Raw genomic sequence first — 24,697 nt, forward strand, 5'->3', positions numbered from 1 at the left:
TGAAATACGCATTATATGCTTCTTTTATTTATCAAGCTAAAAAAAGTTAGAAAAATTTACTTAGATAATTTAAAAAACGCCCGCTAATTTCATCGATGGGGAACCTAAAGTGCACAACAAAAATATGCTCATACGCTAATGATCTTAGTTTTGTCATGATATTTCACGTGGAAAAGGAATTTTTGATGAAACATCAATAAGTCACACAAACGCAACCAATTTGCAAATCATAGCTTGTGGGGAATCGTGGGCCACACATCATGAATCACCTATATTTTTATGTTTTTATACACATTCAGAACTTAAAATACGTCTTTCCTATCTGTAAAGTTTTTTTTATGCCAAATGAAGAGTTATGAAAAATATTTTGTCCATCCTGTATAAATTTTTTTCCAAAACGTTCGCGAGCCAGGTTTTGCAATCTATGCGATCATACACAGCTCTCTTTATTATTTCATCATCTGAAATTGTTTTAAAATAACAAAATGAATTAAGAAATCACAGTTTTGGGTCAACTCATAAACTTTGCATGTTATTTGGTCAATTTGGATTCGGTGGCCCACGATTCCCCACCATTTTTCAAAATCCAAAAAATATTGCTTTTTTTTAAACAGTCAGAATTTGGGGAAAATAACTTACTAAAAATTATAAAAATTCCTTTATGATACCTTGAAAATGTAGAAAACCATAACATTTTTTATTTTCATTTTATCTTTTATAATAAAGAAGTTATGGAACAACGAAAAAAAGTGGCCCATGATTCCCCACTCTCCCATACTAAATTTAAGCCTTTCGCTAACATTACCTCTGAGTGCGTTGCAATACATCCATTAAGGAAAACTCCAATTCATATCGTAAATACAGTTTTCTTAAACTTTTTTAACTTAAACTTAAAATAATTGTCTATTTTAAACTGAAAGCAGAAAGCAGAAACGTGAGCAATGTTATATATGGTTTCTTGCATTTATCAAGTTTTCATTTGATGTGTAAACTGCCCCAACTGGATCTTTAAAAAAAAATTCAAATCGGAGCTTAATGATTTTTAAATCAAACCCTTTATCGACTGTTTTTATTTTTTGTTTGTTTTGATATGATATGAATTTTACCGGTTAGGGTTATCCTTCCTCGAATGTCACATGTACCTAGTATGACTCGTTAAAAGTATCTTAGAAACTATACTGTTTGAACTTTTTTCGCAAAATTCCTTTCAAACTCAGCCTATTTAGTCCACTTTTTGGATTAGAAGATATTCTGTGCATAATTAGAATTCAAAAAACACCAGAAAATGGAAAAACTTCTAGTTTTGAATCAGTTATAAATGATAATTGAACTTTCTCCAATCTATATCTTGACTACTAGGACGTAGCCGGCGTCGTTATTGATGATTCAAAAAGAGAGCATCAGTTTTGGACATTGTGAATGTGATGTCAATCCCAGACACCATTCTTTTGACCTCTGATGAAAATTGTATCACGGAGTAGCAATCATTCGCGATGTGGAACTAATTCTACTGAGCCACGCCAGCGATCATGGAACTTGAAATGTATTGATCGCTGCTAAAATTTTATTTTGGATTGCACTGTTATGAAAATGTAGGAGGTATTTCGTGTTCAATGATTCAAGATGGATGTGAGTAGTCAATCAAGCTAAACTAGTAATAATTGATAATTAAACTTTCATTCCCTTTCTCTAATACAAAAGAAAATGCCCAAATGAATCTTAAGTTTCAGACAGAATCCAAGTTGCAAATGTTCAAAACATCCATCCATCAGCATAAACCAAGGTTAAATTAGTTTGAAGAACATGTTTTAAACAAATTTAAAAAAGGGGGATGATTTGAACTACCATGTCGATTATAGGATTAAATTTGCATTCAACAGCCATATTTCAGCTGGACCAAACAACTACAACTTATCAGTATTAGTTAACACTAGAAGGACCGGCAAATTGAATATACCTATTCGGACCGTGACCAGTCAAAATGACTGGTAAAGGGGAAATTTTTTATATCATAATATTTTTAACTTTTTCTTTTGAAATGGTTTTGTTATTTATTCGATATCATTTTTGTTAAAAAATGGTAATATTTTTTCACCATGGGTGCACGGAATCACCTCAGTTTGGCATAGTTGACGAATGCGTGTATGTCATAAAATGAATATTTCAAATAATTATCAAAAAATTAAAACACATTATCAATCTAATTAAAAAATCATGTTAGACGGCTATGAATATTGACCATGGGTGCACGGTTTCACTTCAATTTTCTTTTAGTAGATGTTTTCTAGCATCCATCGCTCTGAAATTTTTCAACACGTTGCCTATAAATTATACCTGATATTGTAGGTTTTGAAGCATATTTTTTTCTATAAGTAGAGCAATTTACTATGGGTGCACGGATTCACCGCTATTCATCCAAAATCAATTTTTTTGCATGCTAAAGGTAAAGAATAAAGACTTTTATAGATTCAAATAAAAATTTGTGTTATGTACATGGTTTTTCACTATGGGTGCACGGATTCACCGCGTTTTATTCAAATATTGGACTTTTTGCAAATTTAAAAAAAGCATTTCTACAATTCAAACCAAAGTCAAAACCATGTCTTTTATGTTGAGACATAATGATTTAAATATCGATTTTTATTTAAAGTTCCGTTTTTTCATTCCTGGAAAAGAAATATTTCAATTTTATCTTGAAATAATAAATGTTTTTATTTATTATTACAAAACAGGTTTTTGCAATCGTAAATTTATCTGATAAGATCTGATCAACATCCAAGAAATTGGGAAACGGTTACTATGGACCGAGTGAGTAATGAATCAACATTGTCAAATGTACACGTTGATTTATTTTTCCTTAAAAGTTTTTCGATTGACAAATATTGCATTTCAAATACCTATCTTATCTTACTCAAAAATATGTTGTGTTTTTAAGCAATTTGAAAACTATTTTACTCTTTATAATTTACAACGGCGAATTTGCAGCCATTCCGTGCACCCATGTTGAAATATCTGCATCCGATGAGGTCTATCAGATATGCCAGGTGTACTGGGTTCGATTCCTTGTATCGGCAAGAAAATTCTTGGGTTCAAACCCCATGAGTTGCCGACAGGTAAGATGTGTTTCCTCTTATAATAAGAATGTTCAATCAGTTGCCAGCTGGCCAGGTATATACACGGGTGCCGGAATACCTGTAGGTGAACTTGCATTGGAAATTTGTCGAGCCTAATAATCTAAGAATGCATACTTGAGCAGATACTGCGGTGAATCCGTGCACCCATGGTGGATAACCAACATATAAGAATATATCGTGCACCCATGTTGAAATATCATTTTAATTATTCAGTTTCATAGCTGATGTCTTCAAATTTGAATAAATAAGTACTCAATTCATAATAATTTTACTCATATTAGTTCAGTATAAAACATATTTATCACCTAAAACTACTCGATTACTCGAATGGACATGTATTAAATCTAACATAACTTTTACAAATCTTGATGAAATTTCGCCAAATTTTGACATAAAGTTCGATTAAAGTTGAGCAACAAAACAGACCAAAAAAATTGGGAGTCAATTGCTTGAAGCGCCACACAGCGGCCAATCCGAGAACTTGTTCTTCATATCATCACGACTTCGCATCGAAAATCAATAATTTCATAACGAATGACACACTTCTGCCCACCATAAATCAACTAGGACTCATTGTCTTGAATGTAGCTTGCAAATGAAACCAAAAGCAAGCGAAAAAAAATTATCTTGTTTGAGTTATAGGGTTTTGAATTTTACCAGTCATTTTGACTGGTCACGGTCCGAGTGTCCATGGTGAAATTTTTCTCGCTTATTAAAAGTGCTAGTGAAATAAAAAATACACAGTTTTGTAGAGATTCAAAATTCATGAAAAGTAGTATTTTTTGCGAATTTTTAGAGCGAAGTATGCAAAAGATATTCAACAAACAAAGTGTCCAACCAGTCATTTTGACTGGTGCGGTCTTTCTAGTGTTAAAAAATTCATGATATAACTTCGTTTTTCGTAGTAAATGTCTTGTTCCTGTTTACAAATCTCGCATTTGTAAAGCGTTAACAATAAAAAAAATAATCACTGTTTCTGGGCATTTGCAGTTATTTCTGGCCAGTTCAATGCTATTTTAGGGTAATTTTTCTCCGCAAAGGCTTATTTTAATTAAATAATGACTTTCTAACAACCAAAAGTTGACTTTAAAAGTGTCGTTTCACTCGAAATTGTTAGAAATATGTTCGATTTGATAATTTGAAGCAAAATTTGGATGCAAAACACGATAGCAAACCAATCGTTGGTTTATGCTAATAGATGTTTTGAATAGTGTATATCATGTATTTAATGAAGTTGTACAAATGGTTAGCAGTGGCATTTTCCAATACTGTACATAAGCATATATTAACCCGTTAATTGAAATGAATGAAACCCAATAACTTTATTAAGCAATATGTTTCCACCTTCCTCGATTTTTTTCTTTACTTTGGCCTGGTGGCCTTCCTTTCTTGGAAGGGGAGGGGCTCGAAACTTCCTAGGAACCACTCCCTGTCTTTAAAACTTCTGATTGCAAAAATAAAGTTAATATGGAGACCTCTTTTTCTATCGTCTGATTGAAAATTTGAATCCAGGAATCAATTTTCCGTTTTAAATAACGTCCTTGCATGAATTTTCGTCCTGACATTTGCATAATAGAGCAATTATTGCTATTGAACCATTACCATAAGGCAGTTAATATGGACGACCCACTTTTCTATCTTCTAATACAAAGTATAAATTTAGGAATCGATCTCTCGTCCTTTAAAACATTCATGCTTCAGTTTCAGTTTTCAGCCAGCGGCCTTGATATCGATTCTCAGTCACGGCATACAGTACACTTTCTGTGGGCTGGAGGTTTTAACATTTGAAAGATGCTAGCCATCATATCCATGAAAAAAGTACGGTTTAGTGTTAAATAAATTCGATCTTTTCAAAGAAACAACAACGGTGAAACCACTGAGATTCTATTTTTATGTGTTCGTTTCTCTTCTAAGTTTACTAATAAAATACCGGAAGTAAATCCTAATAAAGAATTCGAAAATTTCACGGATTGTTTCTCGGCAATCACTAGACGATTCTATGAATTTACTTATTTCTGACATTTTTAAGATTTTCTGAGGTATGTGGAGCGATGATTTTTTAACCAAATGGGCTTTGAAAATTGTTGCTTCAAGTTTCCAACTTTTGAGTAGAATATAAGCTATAGTAGTGTATCAGCAATATGAGTATGAATAAAGATTGTGTTTAAAACGCAGGCTTCAGTGGTGGAATAGCGTTATCTTTATTCAGTTTCGTCTGTGAGGTCATTAGAATACAACTATATCAATTAGCGATAGCTAATTGTCACTTTCCACTTCTAATATTTCCTAACCGAGAAAGTACTCATTGGTACTCTTACCCAGAACATCTGGCAACACTGTTGTGTTACCATGAACCCAATTTGAGTAGTATCGCTTAACCGTGTGATGATATAAACATTTGTATCGCGTTTATCATCATCACCTGTCATTAACAACCATTGATCTATTGTTCTCGATTGCGAATTGGACATAGCAAGAGGAACCAAATCAAGCAATGTTTTGGTTCGGCTCGTGGCAGCAGAAATCGGTTGCTGCCGTAAGGAAACGTAAGTTTCAACAGCTTCCTTCAGATAGAATTGAAACAAAAACAATTGCTTGTATTAAAGTTATTTATTATTGAATTCAAGATCTTTTTATAAAAATGTTTCGTTTTCTTCATACTTCAAAAAAGGAATAAATTTATCGTCACGGTTTAGAAGGATATCTCGATTATTTCCTGTAACACGGCTCATTAGGCGGCGCACACTTTCTTCGTCCATCGTTTTAACTATCTTATTCTACCAGGTCTTCATTTGATTGATGTCTTTGACAACCTTTCCTTTGCCTTGAGTCTCCTCTTCATAATTGCCCAGTATTTCTAAATAGGGCGGAACTAGTGGCAGTTAGGTATGTTAAGGTTTTCCGAAACAAACTGGACCCCTTTCTCTGAATACCATTCTTGAACGATTTTACTGTAATGACAGTTTACCAAATCTGGCCAAATCATTACGGGATCGAATGAACGGCTAAATTCATTTTTGGAGACACACTTTCGTTGTTTTGCCACAACTGCAAATGCCCTGCCAAATCATAAATTTTCGTGAAAATTTGTCAGCAAAAAAAATAAATTTGGCTGAAAATACCCCCTCGAGCCATTGCAAAGTAAAATTTTTGACCTGGGATTTGCCCGAAGTCAGCCTTGACATAGGTTTCATCGTCCATCAGAAGACACCCGTCGAACTTGGTCAGCACCTTGTCGTATAGCTTCCGAGCACGGATTTTGGCCACACTATTCTGTTTTATGGTTCGATTTGGCTGTTTGCTAGCCCGATACGACTTGATTCCTTCCTGGAGTCGAATTCTCCTCACGGTACTATGGGCAGCTCCGGATTTTCTGGCCAAATCACGGTCCGACAGATTGGAATTTCTCTTAATCGTCTTCAAAATCTTACCACGCAGTTTCCGGTCAACAGTTCCACTCCGACGATTGACTAGAGGCTTCCGAATCGTCGTCAATGTTTTTTTTCCTATACCGTTTGATAAAACGCCAAACAGTATTTCTAGACAATTTTAGCTGTTTGGCAAGCCTAGATGCAGACCGTAATGAATTTCCCAAATAACTGTGCACATTTTTTTCCCTTCTTTTGGCTTCCCTGTTTATTGTTTACAGAGAACAGTCGATTTGCGGAATGACAAAAATACATACGGGAAGCTAACCAAATTCCCGAAACGTGGGCGAAAAGAACTTCCAAATTCGTCCACCAGGAGCGTCACAATAAGAGCCAAAGTTTGTTCCAATCCTGAATAAAGCAAGCTTTAGTAAATAAGCTGTGATAAAGTCAGTTTTTTTTCATTTTCGGTATCCCCCCCCTCCCCCCCTCTGACGTTTTTGGCATATTTAAAAATCGTCAATTTTTTTTTTCAAATCAATCAATTTGTCACTTTTCAACGTTAATAACATGGATTTCCGTGGTATAGAAACTGATATTTATGATGATATGACGTTTTACACAAGTTTCGGTTGACGGAAATATTTTCATCATCAAAATTGTTTTCTATGACTCGAAACATTTTTCAAATGAAAAATACCAATTTTTACCACTGACATATTTTATCAGTTAAAAGATGCGTGACATACACTTTTTTGAAATACAATGATTTTCGGGTCCACTATTCTGCATGTTGCCGTAGTCAAGCAAATGATGAAGATGACGATGAAGAGCCGTAATTAGAGTCAGCTTGGAAGTAGTATCGAACATATTCACAGTTTTCGTAGTCATACGATTGCAAAAACCAAGCTTTAAACGTTATTCGATCCATGTTGGAGATTTATACTGATTCAGAGTTACATATTTTAAGTGTTCGTCAAATTTTGCCACGGTTCCAACTTTAGTTAAAGAATCAATCTGTTCATGATTTTTTTAATAAACAACGCAGATTAAAATTCTGTAAGAGTATCGTAGACTTTCGCCTATCACCATCTTTATAGCTTTGAACGAAACCTTTTTTTTTCGGAAAAGGGTTTTTTTAAGGCAATTAAATATAAATTTATGGTTATATTTTTTTAAGTAAATTGGAATTCCTTTTCTTGTTAATAGAGAACTGAACATTTCTGCCAATCCGTTTTTCAAACCATGTTTAAAACCAATTGTCAAACTTTTTCTTAGAAACTTTTAGTTATTCACAATACCCTTCAACTTGAAAAACTTTAACAGTTTTCTATTAACTCTTCCCTCACAGAAAGGCATCCAGCATATGTACGAATTGGGCAAAAGCCTGCGCAGCCGGTATGGAATCCTGTTGCCAGACCATGGTATGTACACCAAAAACACAACCCTGGTTGTAAGCAGTGCATCTGAAAGATGCGTTTTATCCGCTCAAAGTTTGATGGCTTCGTTCTACCAACCGCCGAAGAATGCGAATCTTTCCATTGGATGGCAACCGGTCCCTTTGAATGTCTTGAGTTTTGAAGATGATATAGTAAGTATCCAAAGGATAGCATTCCCTCTTTTAAGGTGATTTGCTAATCACATGTTACCCAGTTCAGCCAAGGTTATCTATTGACATTTTCTGCAACAGACGAGCTGAAAAAAATTCGAGGTGGAGCCATACTGAAGGATCTTCTTGAAAAACTGAAAGCCAAGCGGGACGGAACTCTGTCGCCCAACAGATCCCTATTTTTCTACTCGGCTCATGATGCTGCACTATCTAATTTGTGCAACACCCTCGTTTTAGAATCATTGGTTAAGAAACGAGCCGAATACGGAGCAACAGTTGTTTTCGAGCTGTATGAAACCTTGGGCAATGATATGGAGGTACGAATGGTCTATTATCCAACAACATCTACTAAAGTTCCGGTGCAAATTGACATTCCCAACTGTGGAAAACCGTGTTCTTTAACTAACTTTGAACGATCAGTGAAACATTGGTTGTTGGATGATTACGACGAGGCGTGCAAAATTTCTCAGTAGAATTAAAAATAAAACAAAAATACAAAAATCCTCAAATCTAATATAAGTAAATGTACTCACCTTGACGTGTTTGGCACCGAGTAACCGGGCCCGGATCAACCCGGAACGCTTTCCGGTTCGCAGCACGTAAGTGCTCACCGGCAACGTCCGCACGTAATCCTCCAGCTGCTGGCCCAGGTGTTCCCGCTCGCTGGCATCGTCCACCAGGATAATTTCCTTCAGCAGCGGCCGGGGCGATCGGTTAATGACGCTCCAGATCGTGCGCAGCAACGTGCTCCAGGCTTCGTTGTGGAACACGATCACAATCGAGGTGCTGGGCAGCTTGGCTGGGTAGTGTTTCTTTTTGCAGCTAAGAAAAGGTGAAAGAAAATGTATTAGATATATTAGATTAGATAAGTGTTCACTAAGGTAGATGTGCAGTTGTTTATGAATGTTTGTAAAATTTATAAAATTTGATCGTGAAACAGTGTTTACTTGAAAAATGTGTCAATGCGTTTCTTTCTTTTACCTTCAAGGTACCAAAAATTGTTTGTTTTGTTTTTGAATAGTTTTCTTTTTAGAATGTTTATGCTAGAGAAAGTAGTTTTTCGATGATTAAATTTAAGCTTACAGCTATTTTTGCTGATAAAGTGTTAGCATGTCAACAGAAGAGTTTTGAAAGAACGACATCCGATCTTAAGTAACTCGAAGTATCTTGCCTCTTTAAAAATGTTCATCGTAAAAAAAAAGTCCAGAAATACTCCCTTCTTCAACGGAAAACATTCATTAAGTGTTAATCGAGACACATCTCGATTGGTGAAGCAGACCTCAACTCATTTGAAGGATAAGACAGACCTTGATTTGCTGAGTGTAAATAATACGGAGGAAAGGGTTATTCCTTCTAAAGTGGACATGGCAAGAAACGGAATTGTTTTTCCATCTTCTTTGTTGGGAATCATCGGATCCATAGTATCATAGTATTGATTGGGACACGTCTCAATGGATAAAGGACAACTGGAGGCGCTAAGCAGAGGGGTTTGACCTTGAATTGTTAAGAGAAAAGGTCTGAACTTAAGTCGGTAAGAGGAAAACGAGGGGTTACAAATGAGTAAGAAACCTTAGGATATATATACCTACTCCGAGAAGGACATTGTAAAGAACGGATTATTCCACAGCTAAGGGATACCGGTAAGTTGTCGGATTCATAGAACTAGTTTCATCAATGCTCTGGTTGAAGGAGAGCATTAGAAGGTGTCATCAGACCTTGAATCGTTGAGAGAGGAGTCAAGACCTTCAGTCGCTAAAGTTTAAGGTTAAGCCTTGAGTTTTCCATACGAAAGGTCATCAGTTAGTATATGCTGAGGGTTGACTTGTTCATGAGTATTATTGTGAGGCATTGTAGGCCCTAGGGTATGGTTCCGGCTGAGATTAGAATCTGAGGTCCCTGTGGAATTTTAGATATAAGTAATATACATACATGTGTAGCTATAATATGAGTCGACCCTTATCTTTTTTATTAGTTGATAACCCAGGTGGTAAATCCTTTTAACGGATTGCATTCTACGGCACGGCGAGTCACTGCATTGCTCCAATTTGCTACTCTGGGTCCATGGATGCAATTGCTACAATGTTGCAAGTTACATTGAATCTTCTACCCCATAAAGTCCACCTGGGGCCACTGACCTTTGTTTTCAACTCGAACTATTTAACACACTTTGCTTCAACAGTGAGAGGACTTTCGCGTTAAAGCGCTCCAAGGCTCGTTTCCGAATCCACTATCAGCAGACGACCTCATTTCACCACGACTCGATGCACAACCTCTCCTATAACGAGTTGAGATCCGACATCTCATCGCGTTGAAAAAGGTCCACACTTTAGCGCAACTACTAGCTTTTCGAATCCAGTCCAGGAAGTACAAAAACACAAAACGAGTTGTCGACGACACTTTTTCTGGTCGCACACACGAGTCAGGGACAAGACCCCCTGATCAACGTTAAAAACTCAGATTCCGATACGCGTGTCGAACCCTGACTCCTCCGGCACAACACTGTGCTTCGTTTTTTTACAAGATGGAAATTTTACTTCAGCCGGGTGTTTGCTGCCGTGAGTGGGTTCGTCCCACTAAAAAACCTTGGGCTTCGTGTGCCAGATGTGCCCTTTGGTTTCACCCTATGATGCTACATCAAGGGGTTACTACATTTATACATCTCACCCTTTTTCTTTTTCTCAATTTTGGGTTTTCTCCATGATCATCGTTCTCCTTTATCCTCTTTCTCCTTTTTCCTCCTTCTCCTTTTCCTCTATCGCCAACTTCAGACTGGTACGAAAGACCCCGAGACGTGTGCCGGTTGGGTAACGCTTTCATAGTAACTCACGCCCATCACTGCATCCACTATCCCGTGGACCTCGAAACGTGTGCCGGTTAGGTAACGCTTTCAAAGTTATTCGCGTCCGTTACAGCAACCACTCTCGCAAGATTTCCAACCATCAAGGCATGGCCGATTGAGAAACTACCAAGCTAGAATCCCGTCACGACCACTCCGAATGGTATCTCCGCATTCTTTTGCTGAAGGAAAGATCGTAGCTGAGTACGTGAGACCTTTTAAGTCCAACCATACGTATGAGTCCAGATTAGGGTTATACCGCGCCCTAAGATCGCGTTGCTTTTGAATTGAAGTGTCATACGAGGCCCAAAACCTTCCATTAGTTGTCAAATTTGGTTGACTATCTGGTTCTTATCAGATCGCGCATGATTTGCGAGTTTTCGTCGACTATAGCACGCCACGACTGTTCGTCGCGACACATTTCACTCACAATGTTTTCAGCGTTCAAATTTTGAAGTTGCTGACGCCTAGAAATGAACCTTGGTCAGACAAAGATAGCATGCTCTGCCGATTCCTCCGTTTCTACGCATTCCGGACAATAATGCGAGCTGATAAGGTGTGAAGGTATTGCTTAAAGCACCCATCACCCGAAAGGAACTGCGCCAGGTAGAAGTTAACCTCTCCATACTTCCGATTTACCCAGTCTGAAAGTCGCGGGATTAGTCTATGCGTCTATCTTGCGTTGTTCGATGCGTCCCATTGCTCCTGCCACTTAAGCATTCATTGACGCTGCTCGTTGAATTTTACGCACTCCTCTAACAGCTCTTGCTTTGTAACACTCCATATCCTCCGCCAGAGTTATGTCGATGGGAATCATGCCCGCGATGACAAAAGCTGCATCTGCTGATATGGTCCTGTACGCACAGGAAACTCGCATGGCTATCAGCCGATGCTCCGTAATTTGGATCTGTTGCGCTCTACCTCTATCGCGGAGCTCCAGGCCGCTCCTCCGTATCGTAGTTTGGACAGTTCGGCATAATCCAGGCCTATGAATCTATGACTTTCGATGCACTTTCACAACTGTATCTGACATGCGCACCGAAACTTAAGCGATGGTCGACCATTACTCCAAGGTATTTCAGCTGCTGTTTCGAAGATGTCGTGTGCCCTCCAACAGTAATCTCCATGTGCGGCACAACTGTTTTATTGGTCACGAGCAGGACTTCGGTTTTATGGTGAGCTATCTGAAGCTTAACTCCCTACATCCAGATACCAACCCTTTCTACGGACACCGTTGCAAGGTCTTCTAAATACCTCCTCGATTGTTTCGCCGGAGATCATGAGCACGATATCGTCAGCAATTCCGACTATCTGCACGCTTGCTGGAAGTTTCAGGGTTAACACCTCATTATACATGGCATTCCAAAGCACAAGTCCGAGTATGGAACCCTGTGGAACACCCGCTATTAGGGCAATAGATCGTAACCCAGTTTGGGTTTCGTACGTCAGGACTCGATTTTCGAAGAAGCTTCTTATTATCCTGCACAGGGTATTGGAAACACGCATCCTGTGAAGCGCTTTGGCAATCGCTTCCCAGCTGGCATTTTTGAAGGCATTCTTAACGTCGATCGTGGCGCAGTGACGAACACCTGTCCGCTTCTTTTTATATGCGCGCTATGCGTACTCTGTCACCATTCAGATGGCGTCCACCGTAGATCTCCATTTCCGAAAACCGAACTGTCTGTCCGATAGTCCACTTTCGCCTTCTGTGTTGATAATAAGTCTGTTTAATATTATCCTCTCCAGTAGCTTACCAAGGGTGTCCAGCAGACAAATGGGTCTGTATGATGATGGATGCCCTGGGGGTTTCCCAGGTTTCGGTAGTAGCACCAATTTCGCCGTTTTCCACGAATTGGGAAAAGATCCCTCGTCAAGACACTTTTGTAGCACCACTCTGCTGAAGGTATCCGGAATCGTCTGTACCGCCACCTTTAGCACTAAATTTGAGATCCCGCCGGGACCAGGGGCCTTATTCACCGCAAATTTCTTAGTGATGGCCACAAGTTCCTCGTTCATTGAGCTCGTCGCCTGGCTTTTAGACAGCTAGTACGAAGCTCAGCTATTTCTGAAGCCCACCAGTAAGCTGGTCATGGCCACCACCTCGGTGTGTTCCTTCTGGGCATGGTCATGTCGCACACCGCTACCATCACTGTGCTTCGTCTTACACCTCTTGGGCTTGACACCCCTCTAAGTGTTGACTTCTAGGTAGCCACCACTTTGCGCAACTACTCTTTTAGTGAGTCGGGTCCCGGAGGTTCCGAAACGCAAAATGAGTTGTCGACCCAAACTGGGACCCAAACTGGGACCCAAACTGAGGAAGCAGGTCGCTTTTCATGCATTTGGATACAATTCGTGAAATGATATTAACACCTGAGCGAACAACTCATTGAAAATAAAAGAATAGCAGCCGTGAATTGATGTACATGACCACAGATGACCTTCAATAAGGAAGACTTGCTCGAGCGAACTTAAATTCATGAGATGATCATCGAAAAGTTGTTCATCCCACAAGCCAGAAGAGTTGAAAACAAGGTGCTCATATGTGATTCGAGAGATGGTCTGCAGGTGTTGTCACCGCAATTTTGGTTGAATAACCCTCCATACAGGGATACTAGCAGACTGCAACCTTCCCTAGAACGATTTCCGTCGCCGCAATCGCAATCGGACCACTTCTTCGTCGGCATGCAATTGCGATATAATAGTAGAAATCTTACGACTTCGACCTTAAGGATCAATTTCAACCTTCTAAACGGCCTGTGCGTTTCGCAAAGTACAGTGAAGACCCTCGTGGTGCTAGTTCTGCAGACAACAAATGTTTTTATAAATAGGTCCCCGATTCCGAGCTCATGGTTTCACAGAAGAGTTTGTAATGAGTATTGGCGTGTAATTTCTCTGGGCAGCTCTGGTGTAGAACCGTCTGATAGGTTTGGAGCTGCTAGAAAAAGTTTTATTCTGACTAGCTTTAATAGTTTTTAAAAAGAAATTTCGGTGGATTGCTTGTGAAAGGTGGTTGCGGTGTTGTGAATGGTGAAATAATTGTGGAAAAACTGACTGTGATACGTGAAAAGTGTAAATAGAAAAACGTGAAATTTCCACAAATATGGCCGCCAAGGGAACAGTAATATTCGAAGTAAAGTGGTACGGCGGAAGGCAATTTTTGATATTCCGGCGGGAGAGGAACATGGCGTTACGAAGCTGTTGCGGGAAATTTGGTGAGATCACTCCAATTAATATTAAACTGCAGCAGTATAACTAGAGTCCATTCCCCTAAATGTGTATAGTTAGTTTTAAATTTGAATGAGATCAGTTATAATGGTTTTCTAGTCCCTGCCTGCATGCATTTGTGAAGGTTGTTATATTTTTTCCCCAGCATAATTTAATTTGGTGTGTGTGAGGTTGCTGAATGGGGTTGGACAGCAGCAGAGAGTAGCTTAAAGGGAGAGTTGAAAAACATTACATTCTGTAATATTAGGAGAGTTCATTACATTAGAATTTGATTGGCGATGATTCTTCCTATAGTCATGACAAGTCTTATTAGCGGAATCAATTAAGTTGCAAGAGGGTTCAAAGTTTTAATAGTAATTTGTGAGCATTTTTTTTTGTTGATTTGTTAGAATTGGGTTCGTGCAAGTATGTATGATTTTGTGTGGATGACTTTTGTTCGTTGTGAAAGCACAGTTAGTACTAATTGAACAAATTTGGAAAAGTGAGAACGAGGTAACCAGCAAATGATATGTGAGAAAAAGCATTCTCAGTTAAAGATTGTCGCTCGCCTTTCTTTTTTATAATGCAGAATGCAGGAAGAGAACGACAAGAAACAAGTTTGGTTGATGTAGTGAATAGAAGTAATAGAGTGTTTATACGGAAAAGAAAAATAAATCTGATTTAAAGAATAAAGACAAACTGATAATTTATATCAGTGCTAGAAAAAGGACAATTAACCCAGTGCGTGATAAAAAATATAGTTTTGAGCGTAAGAGACAGAAAATTACTGATTGTGAAGAGTGAGTATGCAGCAAAATACGAGAGAAAAAGAGAGGAAAGTCAAATAAGGGGGCATCCATAAATTACGTAACGATCCTAGGGGGGGGAGGGAGTAAGCTCGAGCGTTACGAATTGTGACATTGGTGGAGGGGGGGAGGTATGCTCATCGATACGTAACGATTTTTTCCTTAAAAATTTCAGTTTACTTAATCGCAGCTATTTTTATGTCATGCCATTTCCGCAGAATGATAAACCTACCATAATTTGCTTAAAATTTGTAGGCTTCAACATTATTGAAACTGGTTTGTAACTTTTCCCCTTTAAAGATTCTGAGATAGACTCCACCAAATGCGGATTGAATATCCGTTAAATAACCGTTGGAAAACCGAATATTAGGTTCATTTACTCCCAAGAACTCAGTTCAACCTTAAGACGGAAATTTTACTATTTTTTTCTCAATTGATTTAAAAAAAATGCAATTTTGATTATTCCGACGAATATTACTTAGTTGAGTATATTTTGCATAACAAGTTATATTCCTTAAACAAACTAAAGTAAACAAGGTAGATCATCAGTGAACAAGCACAGAGCAACTCGGATTAAGACATTCAATTTATTTTATCAAAGAGTTATCATCAATGAGTACTAAGAAGCGATTTGGATAGATATAAATTCCGTTTTGTAAAACGTTTAAAAAAATCATGTTAATTTGTTTTATCTTCGAAAATCTGTATTTAAAAACATGAAAAGATGGGGGGGGGGGGTAATTATCAGCGTTACGTAATTTTCGAAGGGGGGTACGTCAAAGCGTTACGATTTGTGACATACGGGGGGGAGGGGGTAAAAAAGTGCATTTTTTGCGTTACGTAATTTATGGATGCCGCCTAAGTGGTCTGAGAAAAGCAGGCTATGGAATTCAGTTTGAACGATATTGCATTAGCGAACGGATGTTGAAGTACGGTTGTGTGACTGTCAAAGCGGAGAGTCTGTAGAGGTTAGATACAGAATGGTACAACGAGACCACTGGTTACGACAGTTGATTCTCTTTGACCAGCCGTTGATTGATAGATGCGGGATAGGTTTGGTTTGGTACGCATTGCTCTCACTCTCTCTCTCACTATCTATGTGTAAGTTCGGGTACGTTATGTATCCCATGTTTGTGTGTGTGGGTGTATTTTGCTGCTTGAGTTGGAGAGAAGAGCTGATATAATTGGCTGGAAATTCACAGCATATATGAACTCATTACTTCTTTAGTCCTTTGGTTAACAACTGATGTTGAAGTGTTGCCATTTCAATTACGAATAACAATTTAAGACTTCTGAGAAAAATTTGTAGATGATTAAAAATTAAAACTTTTCGTGAATGTCGATGTATGCAATCGGAGAATAGTTGCCAAATGATATATTGATAGAGAAATTTTCTATTTTAATCGGGAATAGTGAAAGAAAATCTTAATTAAGAATCGCCCGAGGAAAAGCACTATTTCGGGCTTGATTTGCTCATGCTCGGTTGGAATTCGGATGATAAATTTATCTCATTGTCCCACGGTTTTACGAAAAAAATTCAGTCTAAGGAACTACTTAAGGGAATTTCACTGGCTGTATTGACTTCTCCTCACATTGAAGCTTGAGGACAAGAAACTGTCCATACCTACAATAATTTTTTCTGAAGATACTTAAGATTTATATTTCGACAAAGCAGTACCACAGTAACTTTAAAACAGGTGAATTAAACATAATCTCTCATATGCATCAACACATATCATTAGAACTAAATAAAGGCTTTAATAGTTTTATTTTGACGTTCGCAAAAACAACTTTGTCTTTTTAACTAATTGACTTCTCGATTCATTGTTTTGTGAAATATATATATGTAAACTGCAATTAAAAACAAACATACTAATAACATTCAAGAAGGCATTTGTACCTTTGAATGCTCAATGTTTTTCATCAATATTATCTTCGATCATCTGCAAACATACATATTAGCTGTTTAATGTTATAAAGTTCTAGTTTAAATTAAATCATGATTATGAGATTTAATATAATTTACAAAATCGAGATGCATGATTCCGCAGCAATTAAAAGGATTTAATCTTAAGCAAATTTTTTTTTATAAAATCAACAACAATAATACGCCGGTACAAGGATAGTAAAATATTGTTTCATGATTGATGAAGTTAAAACAAAGTGATGATTATATGAGTCTGTGTAATTTTTTTTGTACTTTTTTGAAAAAACCAATCATTAATAAAAAAAAAACATAAGACTGATTTATTCGTACATTTTATTCATTAACAGTTTATATTGAATTATTCAAAACCAGTTTTTATTGATTTAAAAATCAGTTTTTTCGTCTTTTGTAAAAAAGTTATTAAAGCTTAAAAAAATCGTGCAAAAATGCAAAAAAAAGAAAGCATTCGTTGAATTATGTTAAAAAATAAAGAATTTCAAGCAGGAAGTCAAGATGTTCAGTAAAATTTTTTTTTCAGGTTTTCGTTGAAAATATCATGAAAACAAAATACATTTGCATGAATCATATTTAACATTCCTCCAGAATCCAACATAAGGTTAGGATTTAAATTATAGTTTATTCTGATCTTTACACTAGTCAGAAGTGTCTCCTGATCATATCCTTTCACCCCATCCCAGAAAAAATTATTTGCTAGGATGCAGAGGTGACCTCGGTCCTAAAGCGCAAAGTTATATCTTTCATCCCTTTCTTAATTTTTCCCAACTATCCATTGACTACTAGGACGTGGCCGGCGCCGTTATTGATGTTCAAAGAGAGAGCATCAGTTTTGTACAATGAGAATGAAATAGTAATCCCAAGTACCATTCTTTTGACCTTTGTACAAAACTGATGGCCTCGGTCAATCACGGAGTAGCAACCATTGGCGATGTGGATTTATTTCTACTGAGCCACGCCTGCGATTATGGTGTTCGAAATGCATAAAAAATGATGATATCAATCAAGATATATTCGTAAAATACATTTAATTCAAAAAGTCAGCACAATGTTCAGAGCCAGGATTAAAAAACTTTTCAAATCTAATGATGAAGCATTTCGGATTCAATGATTAAAGGTGAATGTGAGTAGTCAATCAAGCTAAGCTAAGCTAAGTATTGGCGTGTAATTTCTCTGCTACTAGGACGTGGCCGGTGCCGTTATTGATCATTTTCAAAGGGAGAGCATGAGTTTTGTGCATTGTGAATGAACTGCTAGTCGCATGCACCATTCTTTTGGCCCTTGCACAAAGCTGATGACCTCGATCAATCACGGATTAGCAACCATTGCGCATTGGCGAGGTAGAACTTGTTCTGCTTAGCCACGCCAGCTATCATGGAATTTGAAGTGCTTAAGTTAAGCAAAGTCCAATCAATTATTTTATCTGAAGTTTTAAATGAATGATTATATCTAAGCACTTCAAGTTCAATGATTTAAGGTGGATATGAGTAGTCAACTAAGCTAAGCTAAGCTAAGTATTGGCTTGAAATTTCTCTGAAACTCCGTACAACCTTAAAAGAGAACAAGAAGTTATCAAGATCAAAGACCATATGTGTTGGTAAGTATTATTCGCTATAGTTTTGTATAATCTTCTGTAGAGTTCTGAAGCAAAAAGAGAAAGAAAAACAGAATTTGACTAAAATGCATTAAAATAAGCATTTTTCCTAAATGTTTCCGACAAAAAAATAAAAACAGAAAGTGGGCTACAACAGAAACTTGCCGAATAACGACAGAGCGGACTTTCTATTCAAAGAAAAAAAAAACTACATTAAGACCAAAACAAACTCAGGTAACTACTCTTATATTTGCATCAGATTAGAAGATCACTTAGCAAGCGACTGAAGCCTGGGCCTGAAGCCTTTTTAGATAGATCAAAGAGGGCGATTGAAATATCATCAGGGAAAAAATATTTATATTGAAAAATCATCAGGGAAAAAATATTTATATTGAAAAATCTTTGACCCGGGATCATTGAAAGGTTGACGAGCTAGAGAAGGTCATCGAGTCAAAATCACTACTGAGAGATTGTAAGACAGGAGCTACTGAAAAGTTGTTGGCAGAGCCACTGGAAGGTTTTTAGACTAGTAGCCGTAAAGGTCGCAGAATCAAATCCATTTGAAATTCGACGAGCAGGTTGTCCGGCCAGATGCATGACACGCCTCTTTTGAAGAATCGACAGCAACTTAGAGGTTACCTAACTGAGCTTCTAGAATAACGTCGGATCAGGAGCCACTGGACGGTTGTCGGACCAGATCTATTGTAAGGTCGTCGAGCCAGACTCACGTTTGTCGGAACTGAGCCACGATAAGGTTTTAGGAGAGGAGGCATAGAACGTCATTGCGTCATAGCCACTGGGAGATTTCCATACACTGCCACTGGAGGATCGTAGTTCTCGAAAGACCGTCGAACTAGATGTCGATGAAAATCGTTGGACATGGTCCATAAGAATGTAGTCGAATCGAAGCCATGGCAGGCTGTCGGACCGGTTAGGCAGCCGGATAAAAACTCATCGGATAAAGAGCCACTCAAAGGTCAACGAGCAGGGTCCATTGGAAAATCTTTGGACTCAGTCGGATTGGATCCAATAGGACGTCATAGAGCAAGAGTCACTGTTTAGTCCTGGAACCAGGGCTACAGAAGGTCGTCAAGCACGTCAACATAAGCATTCAGGAATGTCATTGAGAACGCACCAGAAGCAGGTCATCTAGATGAAAGATGGTCCTATGGATCCATTCACGTTGAGGGAGACAACCTCACCGGATATACAATATGACCAATGAAAAATGTAACAAAATTTAGGAGTCCGTTTTGGGTTGTTTTTTGACGATTTTTGAGGAAATTTGTTTGTGGGTGTAATAGCTCTAACCTTTATCTGTCCATTGACGTAAACAATGTAGTAGTACAGTATATGCTATATCGGCTAGACGTACACAAAGGAGATATTGACAAGTTTGCTTCACGCCCAAAAATCTCCAAGCAAATTGCGACGGCTGTAGCATGTCATCTCGCGTCTTTTTACCGCGTAAAACGTTCTTTCTTTGATGGAGCATGTCCTCGAAAGCTGGAGGTCATGGTCTGCACGAAATTTAAAAGTGGAAAGATAGGTCAAGACGAAAGTAAAGCGGAATCCAGTAAGATTAGTCCGGAGGCTGGCTAAGGAAGCGAATATCACGAATTCCTCCATGAAACGATTGATCAAATGTATCATCAAAGGCAAGATCATGGCGACAGTTGATAACAGAACGATTTAAAGCACTGTGACTTGAGCGCTCAAAGCGATTTCTGTCTAACTTGAAGAAGCTGCAGCTGATCGTCGTGTTCTAAGACGTGAAACTTTTTTTGATTGATCTGGTGTCCAATTTACGTACGGATCGGTACATAATTCAGCTCTGAAGGCCAAGGATGTTTCAGAGAGTGTGAAATTCGAGTTTACTATCGAGGATCCCACCAGAGTCATAGTATTTGGAGCTTGCTTCAAAAGTATTGAAGATGTCTCTTATTTTCATAAAAGCTGGAGTAAAAGTTAAAACTGTAGTCTACATGGTCATTTTGAAGAATCAGGTGCTTCCACGGATTCGGGCAAACTTCGATGAACCCGAGAATGATGTTTTCCAGCTAGATGGAGCCCATGACATACCTCAAAAAGACCCAAAACAGGCTGGAGGATAATCTGAAGTTTTAACCGAAGAATCTTCGGCCTCCGAGCAGTTCGGATTTGAACTCTTTCGACTCTTTGATATGGGCGTATGTTAAAACGATGGCCTGTGGATCTCCCAAGTCTCGATTCTCAGAAGGCTTCTATCTCTGAAGTGTGGACTTATATGTCAGAGGCTTATGTATATTGAGAAGCTATGCTCTCGATTCAGATCTCGCCTTAAGAGAGTGTTGAGAGCGAAAGTGAACATATCGACATCGTATTATTGTTTCTTAATAAGTTCATCTACATGCCTGAATGCATGAAAAATTTTTAAATCTTGTTTACATCAAGAAAACTGTTTTTGAACCTTGATGAAAGATTTCCGCATTTTTTAACGTTACACTGTATGTATGTACAAATTTGAAGAATGGGAAACCCGCCGTCGAAAGCGACGGCCCTAAAACATTAGTCTAGATCTGCCTGAAAAGTAGGGGTGATCCCTTAGCCCCGTCCGCCACGCGACATTGTGAAGGACAATATTTCTTTTAAATTCGAACGCGCAGCGTGAGGAGTCGGTTGCCAAAACTAATTTTCAAAGGCACACTGGTTAGCGTAAAATCAATTTGAGTACCCATACCTTAAACGAAATACAGCATTGGTTCTAAAATAAATTTAGTTGGAAACTTTTAAATAAGTGTTTAACTTAAAAAATCATTTTGTAAATTGGGGTGACGGAAATTAGTGCATTTTGGAGTTTGATTTCGGGTTTTTGTAATTCTGGAGAAAGATCATTCTGAGCAAAAGTTTTCGGGTAAACGGATACAATCACAAAAAGATACCTATGTAGTACATAGGGTCAAGTGGGGTAATTATGAACACGGGGTAATTCCGAACAAGTGCCATACGCGCTGGTGTGGGGGATGAATGAACACAAAAAGTTCCAAAAGGTATAGTTTAACATCCGATTGATAGCTTTAAGCTGTTTCCGATCTGTTTTCAAATCCTAATGATATCATTTCAGATGTTTTAAAAAACCATTACCCCGTGGAACGGAAATCGTTTTGGACAGTGTTCAATGTTTTGAATATCTGATCATAGGAAATCCAGCTAGAATGTTGTTATCAACTGTTTTACATCCGGTTAATGATGCTTTGTCTGGATTTTGAAAGAATTTTGAAATATTTTATTCGCACAGGTTCACAGATGAGTGTTCATATTTACCCCATAGTTTTCGTCCTATGGGGTAATTATGAACACACATTTCCTGACATTTCTTTGGCTTTTTGATGGCCAAATGTTTTATTCATCAACTTAGGGGGCCATTCATTTATTACCCAAGCATTTCAGACCCCCTTCCCCCTCCTCTCCTAGTAAAAAATTTCTCACCAAACATCGAACACAGTTGTACCGGATAAGTTTTTCAATAACGATCCACCAACTGCAACGTTGATAAAGTCGCGAATGCCATAAAAATGGTAAAACGAATATAATCGAAACAAAAAAAAAAGAAAAAAAAAGAGAAAAATTGTTTATGAGTTACATTCGGATAACAAAGATCCAAAATCTATGATCTTGCTGTTTTATCTTTAAACTTTGTTACTTTTTCAATCTTTATTTGTTCGAATACATTTTTTTAAATTTAGTACAAAATGGAAATCTTTTGGTTGAAGATTTTCTCTTTCAGTTTGGTGAGGAAAACTTCTGCAGTAATAAATTTTTTTTCTTGAGAAAATAGAGCTACTAAATAATGTGAAATTTCGTACAGGTGAAAAAAAAAAAATTAGTGTAAATATTTTTCAAAACAGTCGATCATATAGAACTGACAAGCCTTGCAAAATATGACTCTTCACTGATTCAAGATTTTAATGAATGTTTTTTGATACAACCATCTTGAAAAAAATAGAATTTTCTGTAGATGTATCTGTTTCAATTTCATGATATCTCGCACGTACGTGAAAAGCCTAACCCACGACATTTAGGTGAAAACTTGATGTTTACTGCGCAGGACATTTAAAACGGATGTAAAAACTATCGAGTAGCCTAACTCGCCTAAAATTTTACACGTATGGAGAGGCCCTTTCAAATAAAACTGATCTGCAAAGACAAAGAAACGAAAGAAAAAGAAACCAACCAAAACGTAAAACATGCAACAAAAATTTTAACTACCGAAACAAAAGATACAAAAAATCAATACAAAAGAACGCTAAATTGCTATTTTTGTGTTGCTTAACCTCTAAATTTTGATTACATTTGTTTATTTTAAAAGTTTTATACATGAATTGAATTGAGTTTTTATAAAACAACCCATTTTCTTATTACTGCTAATTATTTTCAATATTTGGAGTTGAATTGAGATTTGTTGACACCATATAAATCATATTGGACAAGTCTCGGGGTAAATATGAACAGCGTTCGGGGTAATTATGAACAGGTTTTGGGGTAATTATGAACATAATTTTTTAAGAAAAAAATCACCATACACTGCTTACTATGGGTAAATGTAACGTATAAATACTGTTACTTTTCAAAAATTTTATACCAAGTCCGTAATCCGTGTTCATAATTACCCCCTAGACAGGGGGGTAAATATGAACAGACGGGGTAATTATGAACAGACGTCTCAAGGACGTGGGTTGCGACGAGAAAAAAAAAGTTGCTCTACAGAATGATAAAGAGCACGGAAACATTCATTATTGGCAGGTTTTCAGAATTTATGATAAGAAATAAACATATGGTGGCTGTGAGTGTGCCAAATGAAGAAATTTTGTTCATAATTACCCCACCTAGCCCTACATAATATTACATTCATTGGATTTAAAATTCATTGATTTGATACTTACTCGTGATGCCGCACATCCGTCAGGGATCGATTTAGCCAAATCATATCACTGGCCAGCAGGTTGAACTGGTTTTCCTTGAACTTTTCCTTCATTAGCTCCTGCTGGTTGGCAGGGATTTTCACCGGCTTACCTGGGAACGACAAATGATACAGTGAGAGTCAGTCGACACGCTTTTGAAATGAATGCATTTAATTTGTTTTTCAAACAAGAGCTTTGGAAAAGTTTCTGATTGATTGTTGTTACTATTTGAAAAATTGATGGATTGGAGTACCGGAATTCGTAGAGATTTTCAGGAAAATTTCCCTTACTATTGCCACTGGACTGGGTGATCCAAAAAATGGGGGTTGAAGTCTAGTTGGTACGTTACCCAAAATCATTGGATCAACCCTAACAACCATTGTGCAATCAGTTTCGTATTTACATTATATGTTTTCAAAGGGCAGTAATGGAATTAGCATATAAACATAAGGGATGTTCTTTAAATTTCAGACGAAATATTTTATTCTAAATTTATATATAATTATATTAATTCTTCTTGTTTCAAAACAAGAAATCAGCTCTAATCGATTTCCGATATAAACTTTTTCAAAAATAGGAACAAGCACCCTACCCCTAGTTAGTCGCAATTCCAGATCATCTGCATCGTCGAAAGCGCAACGATTTGCTACTGTCATTACCGCATTAAAGTGAGTAAATAATCTAATTGTGCAACGAAATGGCCAAAAGTTGGTCCTGATGTCGGAGCCTGCATTGCACGCCCATTTCGGGACCCACCTGGGAAGAAAATGTTTGTTTCGGTGGCGTCGCTGTGGAATGGGAATGGAGATATACCGGCATTTCTGGGTGTTGAGCGGATAACAATCCGACATAACATGCATTTGCAAATTTGCGAAAGGGGAAATGTGCAACTGTGCTGTGTTAATTCAGAACGCAATGAGGTTACCGAGAATTCAATTAACTATGATTGAGCTGGGAATTTCGAAAACGGTAATCTGGATGTTTGAAGAGCCAATTGGATCACATTTTTGTTGGAGTGTCTTTGTCGTATGACTAAAATTTCGTTTGTTTTTTTTTTGGAGAATTGATACAAAACACTCCATAGTATGTATAGTTCTCTATTTTAATTGAAATAGCACGCCTGTTCAACCTAGTATAATCAAGTAAAATGGTAACATACCATTAAAACAATTAAGCAAACAAGAGTTCCAAACATTTACCAAATACCAAAGTACCAAGTACCAGTATCAAGTACCAAACTTACCCATTTCACCGGGTTTGCCGT

At 37.6% G+C, this 24,697-nt stretch overlaps 1 protein-coding gene across 1 annotated transcript in view; it reads right to left on the minus strand.

Annotated features, from left to right (window-relative positions):
* LOC129753193 (polypeptide N-acetylgalactosaminyltransferase 5-like) overlaps positions 1 to 24,691 on the minus strand; it is a 38,762-nt gene extending 14,071 nt beyond the window's left edge. Inside the window, exons 1-3 of the mRNA XM_055748993.1 lie at positions 24,677 to 24,691; positions 23,416 to 23,545; positions 8,645 to 8,933 (exon numbers count right to left, since the gene is read on the minus strand). Of these exons, the coding sequence (XP_055604968.1) occupies positions 8,645 to 8,933; positions 23,416 to 23,545; positions 24,677 to 24,680 (423 nt within the window). The 5' untranslated portion in view covers positions 24,681 to 24,691. The remainder of the gene's footprint in view (positions 1 to 8,644; positions 8,934 to 23,415; positions 23,546 to 24,676) is intronic.
* Between the last annotated feature and the right edge of the window lie 6 nt (positions 24,692 to 24,697).

This window comes from Uranotaenia lowii, chromosome 3, assembly GCF_029784155.1.
Source record: "Uranotaenia lowii strain MFRU-FL chromosome 3, ASM2978415v1, whole genome shotgun sequence".
NCBI classification, from domain to species: domain Eukaryota; kingdom Metazoa; phylum Arthropoda; class Insecta; order Diptera; family Culicidae; genus Uranotaenia; species Uranotaenia lowii.